This window comes from Lissotriton helveticus, chromosome 5_1 (genome assembly GCF_964261635.1).
Source record: "Lissotriton helveticus chromosome 5_1, aLisHel1.1, whole genome shotgun sequence".
In the NCBI taxonomy this organism is placed as follows: domain Eukaryota; kingdom Metazoa; phylum Chordata; class Amphibia; order Caudata; family Salamandridae; genus Lissotriton; species Lissotriton helveticus.
The window spans coordinates 1,485,899,100-1,485,911,306 of record NC_136065.1 but is presented as its reverse complement, the minus strand read 5'-3'; the positions used below and the strand labels follow the sequence as shown (position 1 = coordinate 1,485,911,306).

General features: G+C 43.6%; 1 protein-coding gene across 3 annotated transcripts in view; it reads left to right on the top strand.

Annotated features, from left to right (window-relative positions):
* Positions 1–12,207, top strand: part of TRAF3IP3 (TRAF3 interacting protein 3) — a 356,734-nt gene that overhangs the window by 171,748 nt on the left and 172,779 nt on the right. For all 3 annotated transcript variants that reach the window (XM_078644495.1, XM_078644496.1, XM_078644494.1), the window contains one exon: positions 6,840–6,980. In XM_078644495.1, the coding sequence (XP_078500621.1) occupies positions 6,840–6,980 (141 nt within the window). The remainder of the gene's footprint in view (positions 1–6,839; positions 6,981–12,207) is intronic.

Here is a 12,207-nt window from a genome sequence, read left to right as displayed (position 1 = left end):
TATATATATATATATATATATATATATATATATATATATATATATATATATGAAATCCCTCCCTGAAATCCCTATAATCGCAGCAGCCAGTCCCTTCAGGCAAGTTCGTGCATAGGGGCAGTCAATATATATATATATATATATATATATATATATATATATATATATATATATATATATATATATATATATATATATATATATATATATATATATATATATATATATAATCACTTTTTGCTTGTGCAGCCGCGCTAACAAATAAGCCCCCTGAAAATGTAAAAATAAAATGAAGTGCGTGCTCCATGCTTTGTTTTCTTGAAGCCCCCTGGGTGGGCCAGGACCCGGGGGAAATGGTGAATTATGATGAGGGGGCCCGCGGGGCCCCCACAGCCCCGGGGTCTGCCACCTCCCGGGGCTTTAATTTATTCAATGAAGTGTAGGGGAGTTCTTGCCCCCACCCACACTGCCCCAGAGACCACCACCTCCCCGGGGCATTAATTATTTAATATATGGCGGTCCTTAGCGCATCCCTGGGGACCACCACCTCCTCAGGCCTTTAAATCTGATGAAGGGGGGCTGTGGAGCTCCTCTTTTGGAGCCCTCAATGGCCCTAAGTACCACCACCCCCCAGGGCCAGCTCCAGCAATGTCCCGGGGTGCCCGCCCCTGGGACATTGCAGTTAGCTATGGCAGGGCAGAAGCACGGCTCCCACCCGACCATAGCAAACATCTGCTTCGCTTCATGGAAGCGAGAGCAGAAAAACTGCTCCGCTTCCATGAAGCAAAGAAGTATTGCTTTTGGGCAAAGGGAGCTCCATGTTTGCAGCTCCCTTTGTCCAAAAGCAATGCCGGCTCCTACAGGATGAGGTGAGCCACAGGGTCCGCGGGGGCATTGGGGCTCCCCCGCGGTCCCCAACGTGAGGCCATGCTCCAGGGGATGCGATCCCCGGGGCCAACAATGGCCCAGGAGGGGGGCCTCTTGGCCCCCTCCCCTTTTTAATTAAAAATTAAGGCCGGGCCCTGGGGAATTGCCCCCCTCCCTGAGCATTTTTTGGCCCCAAGGACCACATCGCTAGGGGCCCAAATAAGTTATTTAGGGAAGGTGGCACAGTGCCCCCCTACCCAATGTATTTATTAAGGGGAGAGGGACCGCGGGGACCCCATCCTTCAGGTCGGTTCACTTGCTGTGAACCCACCCCTGGGGCACTCGATTTCCCTGCACACACCAGTGAGGGCAGAGTAACTTGTGGTTTGCTCCAGTTTGGTGGGAGCATTTTCACATATCCCACCAAATGGGAGCAAACACAAAGTCAGCTCCCAGCGGGCAGGCACTTTAAAAATGCACCTGCCGGCAGGAAGCAGACTTGTGATCTATTTCCCTGCTTGCACTGATGTGGGAAGGGAAACAGGACAACATATTGCTTCCTTCATGGAGGGAGCAGCATGAATAGCTGCTTCCTCTGTGCGTAAGCAATGCCCGCTCCTGCAGTGTGTGGAGAGCCAGCTTGAGCCGCAGGGGCCCTCGGGCTCCCCCCACGGCACCCAAAGTGGGCATGGCATGTGCCCTGGGTGGGCACCTACCTTTAAATAATGATGGCCCGGAGAGATGGGGTCCCTGGTGCCATATAGGCTGATGGATTGGGGGCTTCAAAATAAAAACAGACTTGGGGGATGGGGACCCCAGGGCCTAATGAGGCTCTTAGATCGGGTGCCATGTGGGCCTCCTCCCCTTTCAGATATATACAGCCCTGAAGAATGTGGTCCCCAGGGCATAATAAGGGAGAGGGGGCCATGTGCCCCCCTCCCATTTAATTAACATTTTAGCCCTGGAGGACTTGGAGGCCTAATAAGGGTTGGGAGCCTCCCATCTAGAATAAAAACGGCTGTGGGTGATGGGGTCCCCAGAGCCTAATGAAGCTTGAGGAGAGGGGCCACATGGCCCCCTTTAAAATACAAACGGCCCTGGAGGATGGGGTTCCCTCGCTTGTGGACGATCTGGCACTTTCTTGTGGAAGTTGAATATAGTTTCTACTTGACAGCTGTAAACTGAACCATAGAGACATCATTACCTTCCAGTTATTCCCTGCACTTATCAATCCATGCATATATAGGAACTCTAATACCTTAGACGTTTTTGTAGGGTTGGGAATTTGTCTGTCCCTGGTATTCTTTCTTTTCTGTTCCCTGGTAGATTGTTGACCCCAGGGCACAAAGTTAATGCCATTTACACTATTCACCATCGCAAATCCTATACAATGCTACTGCTGAACTAGTTTTTGCTGGGATTACTGTTTCATTGCTGGCTAATAGTGGATGTAGCACGTTATGCTATTCACTTTATATCATATTTTGCATTCTACATCTTGAATTTTGTACTTTATCCTATTGTAGGAACTACCTTGTATTAGAAACGTCCTGCCTCACAGGCTATTGAGGTTGCTGAGACTATTATGTATCTGTCATTCATTGAGGCCTGATTACGCCTGATTATGCATTTACATCTTGCACTTTGCATTTTGTCTATCTGCATGAACCATCGTTTAGTTGAGATGCTTCACCACCAAACCTGGACACTAGAATGCAGTTAGCTCTTTATCATGATTCAAAAATTGTATTATGTAAATGTTTAATCCTTTTTATTCTTTTACTAGTAACTGCAGCTAATTGTTGAACTACTATGTGAAGCTGTGATAGCTTAAATTGACAAAATACATTTGAAATTGAATACCTTATACACTCATGCATAACAATTGTAAATGTATAAAAATGTATAAAAATGTGACTAGACAGTTTACATTATCTAGTTGCATTCCCCGCTAAAAGGAAAATGTACCATTACTACCGAACTGCCCATGCGACTGTAAATCCCCACAATCAACGTTGCACTTTATTTTATTTTGTGTTTTTTACAGGGATATTCGTAAGCTTATTCTGTAACCTCTTTTTAAAACAAATGTATATTATCATTATAAGCAAGCTTTAAACATCATTTGTAGCTTGTAGAATGAGAGAATTATGAATGCCGCTTGCAAATTTGTCCAAATTAATATGGACTGTATTTGTATACTGATAATGATTGTTAATTATACTTTGGATACTTTGTTTTTATAGTATGCTTTTATGGTCATGGAAAATGTACCGAATAAAGCTTTTTGAATTTTGAATTTGAATTTGTATAAAAATGTAATTGAGACTCAGTCCTGTTCCTCCACAGGAACGTTTGCTGTACATATAAAGACCAGAATTTAAAGTTCATAAACTAAAGTGAAAAAATAATTCAAAATTTTTATCCTAATTAAGCACTACTTCAGGATACTTCTGAGACCCAGAATTTCCTTAGGGCAATACTTGGAGATCTAGATCATTTGATACTTGAATACTAACATCCAGGTAGGGAGGTCTCGCTGCAGAAATGTTGTAGCACAAATTACCTAACAAGGACCCCGAGCACTATGAGAGAAGTTATATCTTAAGATCAAAGATGGCTGTAGTCTCTATAGACATCAGAGAGTCTCTGCTGCTTACTGGATTCACAGTTCACTGCTCCGCTTGGTGTATTTACAGTCAGTGTCCACACAGGGATGGAATGCCCTCAGCGTAGGCAATCTTTGGGTTCTGATTCCTTGCACACAAACACAGCATTATGGAAAGCTGCACTTCTAGTCTCAATTCCTGACATCTGAACAGTATCTGATGAGCTACTACTTCTTTGTGGGAGCTTGTGGACCCTGGTACACTAGACCCTACAGTGAATTGAGATTATGTCTAGTTTATCCCTGCCAGTTGTGGGATCCCCTTTCTGTGGCCTGAGATCTAGTTCACTTGTGGGTAAGGGGCTTCAGGGTGTTGGGCAAGATCTCTCCAGTAATGGTTCCAACCCACTGTGCTTATGTCACATATCCACTCATCTGAAAGCCAGGCTGCAGCAATGGAGATATAACCTCCTCTCACCTCCAGACCAATCCTCCACGCTAATCAAGTAGCATGGGCGATTGGTCCCAAGGGGAAAGGAAGACGGAGGGATACCATAAACATAGGAGAAGCCGTAAGCACAGTGGGACCACAGGTTTACATGGGATGGGGTTGATCTCACATCTTTTAGATTGTGGGCACCACCACTCTCTGGAAAACACAATCATACAAGAAACGGGTAAGTAACTAGAAACCATACCACACAGGAGAAGACTGTTTCATTCTTCACAACCCCCCACAGTTCCCTTCCCTTTCTTTTCCTAGTTATGAAACTACTCACCAGCCGTAAGAGCTTCCAGGAAAGGTAAATGAGAAGAGTGGAAGACTACCGCTATTGCACATCATAGGGGATAGGTGCCCAAAGGTGATAGCGAGATAATAGAGATATGTTCAGTGAGTGTCCAGAAAAGCACCTGAGGTTGGTTTTTGTAACCAGCACGACCCCCAAGAGGAAAACAAATACCCTCACTATCACATATGGGTAGAAGTCCAAAGGACAGTGCACTGACCCACATAAGCCTAAAAGAAAGTACATAAGGTGTGATGAGGGATCAAGGGAGTGAAGAAGAAATGCAAATGATCACCAGCTCCTGTGTGCAAACTTGTCTTTACCAACATATTCAAGAAAGGGGCTTGCGGGAGTGAGCAGAGGACTGCCGAGCCTACAGTTCCTGAGGAGCAAAAGAAAAACCTGCAATCCTCTGTTGTAAGCACGGCGCGCTAAGAGGGAAGCTGCACTAACAGAAAATAAAAGTCCATGAAGGGGAACCGCTCCAGTGGTCCCCGACGAGGCGGAGGGGTGAACGCGGTCGAATGCCGATCACTCGGAAGCACTTGGGCGAAGCAAGGGTCTTTCTCCCTGGTCGCGGAGGAATAATCTTAAAGCCAAGCACCTTGGCGACAGGAAATGCACGTCTTTACAGGCGAGTGTCTCCCACGTGATGTGGGGCGTTTCTTTCCAGAAGAATATGCCATACTCTCACATGAGTATGGGTGTCAAAAGGAAAGAGCAAGCAGGAGAAAGAAAAGGGTGCAGAGGAACACACCATAAGGAAAAAAGAAAAGGTAGGTTGCCCATTCATTTCACTCCATACATGACCCATGTAGTAAATACCTTCTTCACTGTTCCTCTCTGGCTAGACAATCCTATTATACTTATGACATCATAGAATGCCAGAGTGTCTCTCTAGCTGACTGTACCTTTCTATTACCTATTGTGGCAGGTCATCTGAGGCTGAGCTACCAACAGCGAGCTCCTGGTGGGGTTTCTCCTGTTTTCCTTATAACCTAACTTATCTGTCTAACCTGGAAGGAACCTGCAATAAAGGATCTTAACCTATCAAGTGGACTCTGCATCATTCATTTACCACAACCCACATAAGAAGTGAAAAACCTAAGAGAATGCCTGTGTCTCCACGGACGTCATGACCCTTGCAAGCCCCCGGAACCTGCTGTCGGGTGGTAACAGATACCCTCCTTGAACTCCTTGTTGTAGAAGAAACTAGGACAGAGAGGAGGTAGATAATAGTATATCAGATGCATTATTTTCATCCACTGACTGAGCCACAGAAGGTTCCAGAACCTGAAATCTTTAGATCAGTGCATGTCTGTAAAGCACTTCTTTGTACACATACCTTCAGATGGCAGTTCCCCTATGTTATGTTATGTTATGTTATAGGGTTTTATAGAGCGCTCGTGTACCCGGAGGAGTCTTGGGACTGTTCTGAGTGAGGGAGGTCAGACCTGGATGAAGGTGCTGTATGGTTATTATAGCCTAAAAAGCCAATGTTTTTTTTTCAGTGCATTTCTGAATAATAAAAGAATCTGGGAGTCTTTTTAGTTCAAAGGGAGGAAATTCCACACTTTGGCAGTACATGTTACAAAACATTTTGCGCCCCAACGGGCCAGTGTAAATTTTGGTACCTCAATATTTTTTTGGCACGAAGATCGTAAAAGTCTTGGAGGCAAATACCAGTGGAAATGCTGCCTAAGGTCTACTGGTCCAGTGTTGTGTAGTGCCTTAAAGGCCGTGCACAGAGCCTTAAAAGCAATTCTTTTTTTCATTGGCAACCAGTGCAGTTGGTTGAAAGCCATGTAAACTGAAATAGATTTGGAGAGGCCAAAGATAAGCAGAGGTGCTGCATTTTGTAAGGTCTGAAATTTGGAAAGCATTCTTTGCTGCAGTCCAATGTATAGTCCGTTGCAATAGTCCAGTTCGAACAAGACTAGTTCTGACATGATCATTTTTTGTGGCGTTACGGGAAAACAGGGTACGATTTTACTCATAGTCTTCAAGAGAAAGAAAACCGCGGATGCTATTTGATTAATCTGGTTCTCAAAAGAGAGTTTTCTGTCAAATATGACCCCAAGATTTCATACTTTTTCTACTGGGGATGGGACTGTGCCCATGTCTGATGTCCATCAGTCTGGGGACCAGAAATAAGTGTTGTTTCCAAAATAATCTCAGGCATTTTTCAGCCATCCAGCTTCCAATTTTTTCCATGCATTGCGGAATTGAGATGCTGTATTGATCGGATTTCCTGCAATAAACACAATGGGGCATATTATCAAGAACGGTGTTAAAAATTATCGCCGGTTTAGCGGCAGAAAACTGCAGCTAAAGCGGCGATAATGGGCTTGATAATATGCCCTTGAGAATTCCAATAGAAGTCCGTGTTCTGGTGTGAACATGGGCTTCTATTGGAATTCTCCACCTCACTGTCTTGTGTTTATTGTTATTGGCTAACACTTTGTTGAACCTCAATGCATGAACTGCATGACTCAATTACTTTAAAAACAATTTAACTGGTCTGTATTGTAACTATAAATTAAGGGTTAAGAAGCTTATTACTTCTCTTTTTAAAGAACTATCAAAGGGATGGAGTGAAGAGGATTCTGCTAGAGATGGAGGATAACAAACTGAAATATGAAGAGAAAGCCAAGGAATCTGTTAAGAAAATACTTGAAGACAAAATCATAGCAGAAAAGCAGCTACAAAACATTCAGGTGAGAAACTGAATGATTTGTTTTCACCCTATTTTAAACTTTCTGGAATACTGAACGTTTGTATATTCTGGAGACATTGTGAGAGTAGTCAACACAAAGAAAAGGAATATTGCAAAAAGATTGAATGATGTAGGATTAAAGATACTTAGCAACAATGAGTTGAGGAAGCATGCAAATCTAAATTTGGAAGGTAAGGAGAGTAAATCAAAAACAGTTTTTACATGCAGTGCGAGATGACCTTCTTTTTTGTTGTATTCCCCCAGATTGTTGCTGAACATGTTTGGCTGGCCACAGGGCAAACTTTACTCCTGATAATCAGTGGTAAAAAGGGCTTGTGAACTCCTCTCTAAACATGTTAGAATTGGCATATCCTTAATAGTCACATTTATTTATTTTTAAGTCCGTAGTATGTGGTACAACATGTTGACAGGGTCTGTAAATTAAATGCTACTAGTGGTCTGAAGCTTCATTAGGCAAAGTGCTTACGTATCATGGTAAAAAAATGTCTCTAGGCTTGTAATTGCAGCCTGGGTGTGCAATTTTAGAAAATGCAATTTCCACCTGGCAAACTAAACCTTTTTTCAGGCATATACATACCTTTTTAATACTTATAAGTCATTCCTAAGGAGGATGTATTGTATTTAAAAAGTGGGACATATAAATTTGAAGTTTTCCATGCCCTTGCAGTGAAAACTCCCAACTTCATTTTTCACTGTGGCAAGACTCACCCTTCCTTAGGTTAACCCTGGTTTATGCTATTTCTTTTAATAAGTGCTAAATTTTCTTTGGATGCACCTTGAAAAATGGACCAAGGACTCATTCTAATAGTTATTTAAAATACGACTTAATGGTCAAGTTGAATTTTATATAACTATTGTAGAAATTACTGTTTTAGAACGTTGTTATTTTCCTGTCTAAAATCAAAAGGCTTTCTTGTCAGTGTCCAGCTGATGGCTCCCCTGTGGTGAGATTGATTGCTCCCAGACAGTGGACAAAGGCACCTGGGAGTGGGAGTGGGGAGAGGGACTTCACCCTTGATAGGATAGCCTGGGTGACTATGCCAAACCCTTTCCTGATGGCGGATGAAGCTTACACCTAGGTTTGCCACCCCTTTGTCTTTCTAATCGGCTGGCACTAAACTCAGTGGGGTTAGGGGGTAGAGAAACTGACCAGGACTAGTTTACGGAGTGGACAAAGGTTTGCTTTTAATCCACAGGCTGGCACTGGGCATAACGGATGATCCCACAGACTTCTCCTCAGAACACTCCTAAACCGTTGAAGATCAGAACAAGGATTGCCTCTGTTGCCTGAAGCCTGAAGGAAAACTGCTTGCTTGAGCCCAGGACCCTAGAAGTGAATCCAGGGGTCCCTTAGCTAACCACCTATTTGAGCTACAGGGACAGAACAAGCTTCAAGGGACCCTTTCCGTGCATGTCCCCAGATGACAAGTTCCTACTGGACCTGCCCTGGCCACTGTTAGAGTGAGTCCTAACCCCATGGGGTGCCTCCCCAGGTCCTTGGACCTAGCCTTGTGTTAGAGTGTATTTCTTCTTCCCCTAGACCAGGGGTTCCCACACTTTTGACTCCTGAGGACCCACATTGACTCACCACTGGAAGCCGGGGACCCCCAGCAATTTGTATGATTTAAATTTCAAACATTAAAGGAATAATTTGAAAAAAATAAACACATGTGCACACAAAACAAACACTCAAATTACTAAGGATTTTAGCATTTTATATTGAAAGAGTTTGCAAAAAGCAGAAACATTTAATGGGAAGGTTGGTGCTGCATCTCCGTGATTAACTTTTAAATGGTTTGTTTTATTTCGCAGTACAAGGCTCCTTCTCCTGCCAAGGCCAGAATGGAAAACCAAAGCAACCCTGGCAAATGTTTTCAGACTAGTCCCCATACAGTGCACACCAAGGGCAGTGAGTGAGCCTGACCACTACAAAGGGGCTATGGGAGGCTCTCCTCTCAAGACAATTTAGGATACAATGGTGCATTCTACAACACATTTATGATTATATATTGAATTCTATTAGCTTTTGAAGCATAGTAAATGATTACCTTACTATGCACCAGGATACAACAATCTTTGTTGGGGTTCTTCAATGATTCCCTTATTATCACCCTTCAACAGTGCCTCTCATTTCTCCATAGCACACCTGTCACATGTATTACATTTTTTTATAGCATCTCTCATACCATTGTAGGATGTCAGAGCACTTTACATCACACACATATAGAGGCAATGAATCATACATGTAAATCAGTGTAGATAAAATGTTACTTAAGGCAAAGGGGACTACAAGGTGTAGGATTCACATTTCATTCATACTGGTAGGCATTTTCAAAGAGTGCTTGGTCTGGAAAAGTACAACCTTAGGATTCAAAACATAACACAGTGGTTAGCATTGACTTTAACAATAAAAATCTATTTCCACCCAAATAAACCCCTTTAGCAGCATCAGGATAATGAAAGACTGGGAAAAAACATAAGTTACTAACTTGTACCACGTTGTGTGTAAGCAGCTCTTTGATGACAGTTTAAAGGTCACTGTGAAGATTATGATAGTCTCTTATGATCAGCAGAGTAACTCAAGAATATATGTGACATCCCTGGTGGTATGGACGTTGAGTGGTTTGCATTCGGACTTGCTTCTGTTAAGCTTGTACCCTGCTACATTGACATACACGTCGATGGTATTCATTAGTGCCACTATTGAGGGCTCAGGGTTTTCTGTCATGATGAGTATGTCATCTGCGTACGCTGCTAGTTTGACCGTGTTCCCTTGTACCTCCACCCCCTCAATTTTGGCGTTGTTTCTGATCATGGTCAGTAGGGGTTCAAGGGTCAGTAGGAACAGTGCCGGCGAAAGTGAGCAGCCTGGTCTAGTGCCTCTTTCCAGAGATAGGGCCTCTGATGTGCCTACATTCACCACGACTCGGGTTTTAGGGGCCTGGTAAAGCGCCATCACCATTGACCTGTACTTCTCGTCTAGGCCAAACTTCTGCATGCACTGGTCAAGGAAGGGCCATGAACTCTGTCGAAGGCCTTTTCTGCGTCTAGCGCGATCATCACCGCTGGTTTAGTGGTGGAGGAGGCGTGGTTGATTATGTGGCAGAGGAGTCTTATGTTGTCTTGGGATAGTCTGTTTTTAAGGTAGCCCACTTGTGTTTTGTGTATGAGGTTTGGAAGTTGTGCATTAAGTCTTCCCACTAATATTTTTGCGTATATTTTGCAGTCTACGTTAATTAGAGAGATGGGTCTGTAGTTCTGCGGTAATTGCGTGTCTTTACCTTCTTTGGGGATGACTATGATGTTGGCTTCTGCCATTGAGTTTGTCATTTTCCCTCCTCTGATACAGTGTGCGAAAACCTCTTTCAGTGTGTCCCTCAATCCTTTCTAACTGGAAGGACACAGGGAAGGCCACCTTCAAATTATGGTTCAACTGGGTCACCTTCCTAAGGGGGGCAGATAACATAATGAAAAATCGAACACCACAAGTTGGACGCAGCAATGAGATGTGGCTCTCCCTGGACAAATACCTTGCCTCGCAAAAACCAACGTGAACGCACCACCTTCCCAAACACTATTACGGCTCCACTGTACCCCTCACCTTCCCACCCCCCCTCCTCCCATCCCCCCACACCCCCTTGGCGTAACCTGTCTGCAAACTCTCTGCCATACAAACCCCAACCTACTGCACCTGTGTCCATCCCTTCTCTCTCTTCTCCTTGTCTTTCGTCCTACTTACCTATACACATCATCTCTTCAGACCGTAGGAGGCAATGCTTATGACCGGTATGTAACGAGAAGGACTCAAGCCGCCCATGTTTAACCAACACACAGGCGCCGCAATAAACCCATATGTACCATTACCTATGCGTATGTCAACATCTAACCAGTGTTGTTTTCTTTCGGCTTACTCTGTACTGTTTTGTAAAATTCTTCTAATAAAATCTATTGAAATTAACAAAAAAGAATATCTGTGACAAAAGCAGTAACCCACTGACCTATGCACATAAAATACTGTTTTTTAAAATGCATGGTACGCGTTCTTTGCAGCAAGCATTTTAACCCTCTGTGCTGCATTAGATAAGTCAAACCTGCCACTGGACAAAACTTTCATCTCTCTCCAGCAGGTACATACATCACTGGTGTTGTCGTGACACTTTTACTGTTGCTCAAAAACTGCAAGGACCTTTGCAATGCTTTTAAATCTGCTGCCTGAGGACCCCCTGGAAATGTGTCAGGGACCTCTGGGGGTCCACGGACCCCAGTTTGGGAAACACTGCCCTAGACTGCAAGAGCTGGAACTTAGAAACTTTTTGCAAACATTCTGCCTGTGGAAATGACGGAGACTGGGATTGCTGTCGAAACCGCAGCTATCGACATCCAATCAGCAGTCAGCCTCAGCTTGCAGGTTTGCCCCGCGGAAGGAGATCTAACGTCTAGAAAAGTATATAAACCTGATCATAGAGGGCTTCATCAGGACCAATACCAAACACCATCCGATCAATGTTCAGGCCTTCCTGGACACGGGCCTCAGACTTTCCCTGCTCAGAACTTTCCCACTTTTGTTGATGACAGTACCAGAAAACAGCTCTTCATCAACCCTCCATCATTGGGCCCTGCTTTGGATTCAGCTTGCAGCTTGCCCCACTGACACCACTTTTTTATCCATAAACGTTTTTAGTTCCGATGGTAAATCTTTCACCAGAACAAACCTGGTCCCTGTATCCAATCTGCCCTCCGTTGTGTCTGTCCTTAACTTTTTACCTTGACCCAGTCTAGTGCAACCAGATCACAGCGGTTGGCACTTTGTGCTTTTTGGAACTATTTTCTATGTTAAAATGTAAAAATTCACATGTCCTGTTTTACTTATTGGATTTTTGACATTTTGGTGTCATTTTCTTTATCAAGATTTACTCTAATTTTTCTAAATTGGTTTGGGATATTTCGTGTGTTTTCACTGTATTACTGTTTGAGTGCTGCAAAAATACTTCACACATTCCCTGTAAGCTAAGCAAAGCCTTACTGCTTTATGCCAAGCTACCAAAGGGCTAGGTACAGGGCTATTTAGAGACTTTTGTGGTTCACCCTGACGAGGATTGTGATTATTTTTTTTAATGGGTTCTGACCCCCTTTAAATAATACTCCAATTTTGTACACGTGTGAAGGAAGTTTAGGTGAAAAAAGAACTGCTGATGTCACGGTGACAA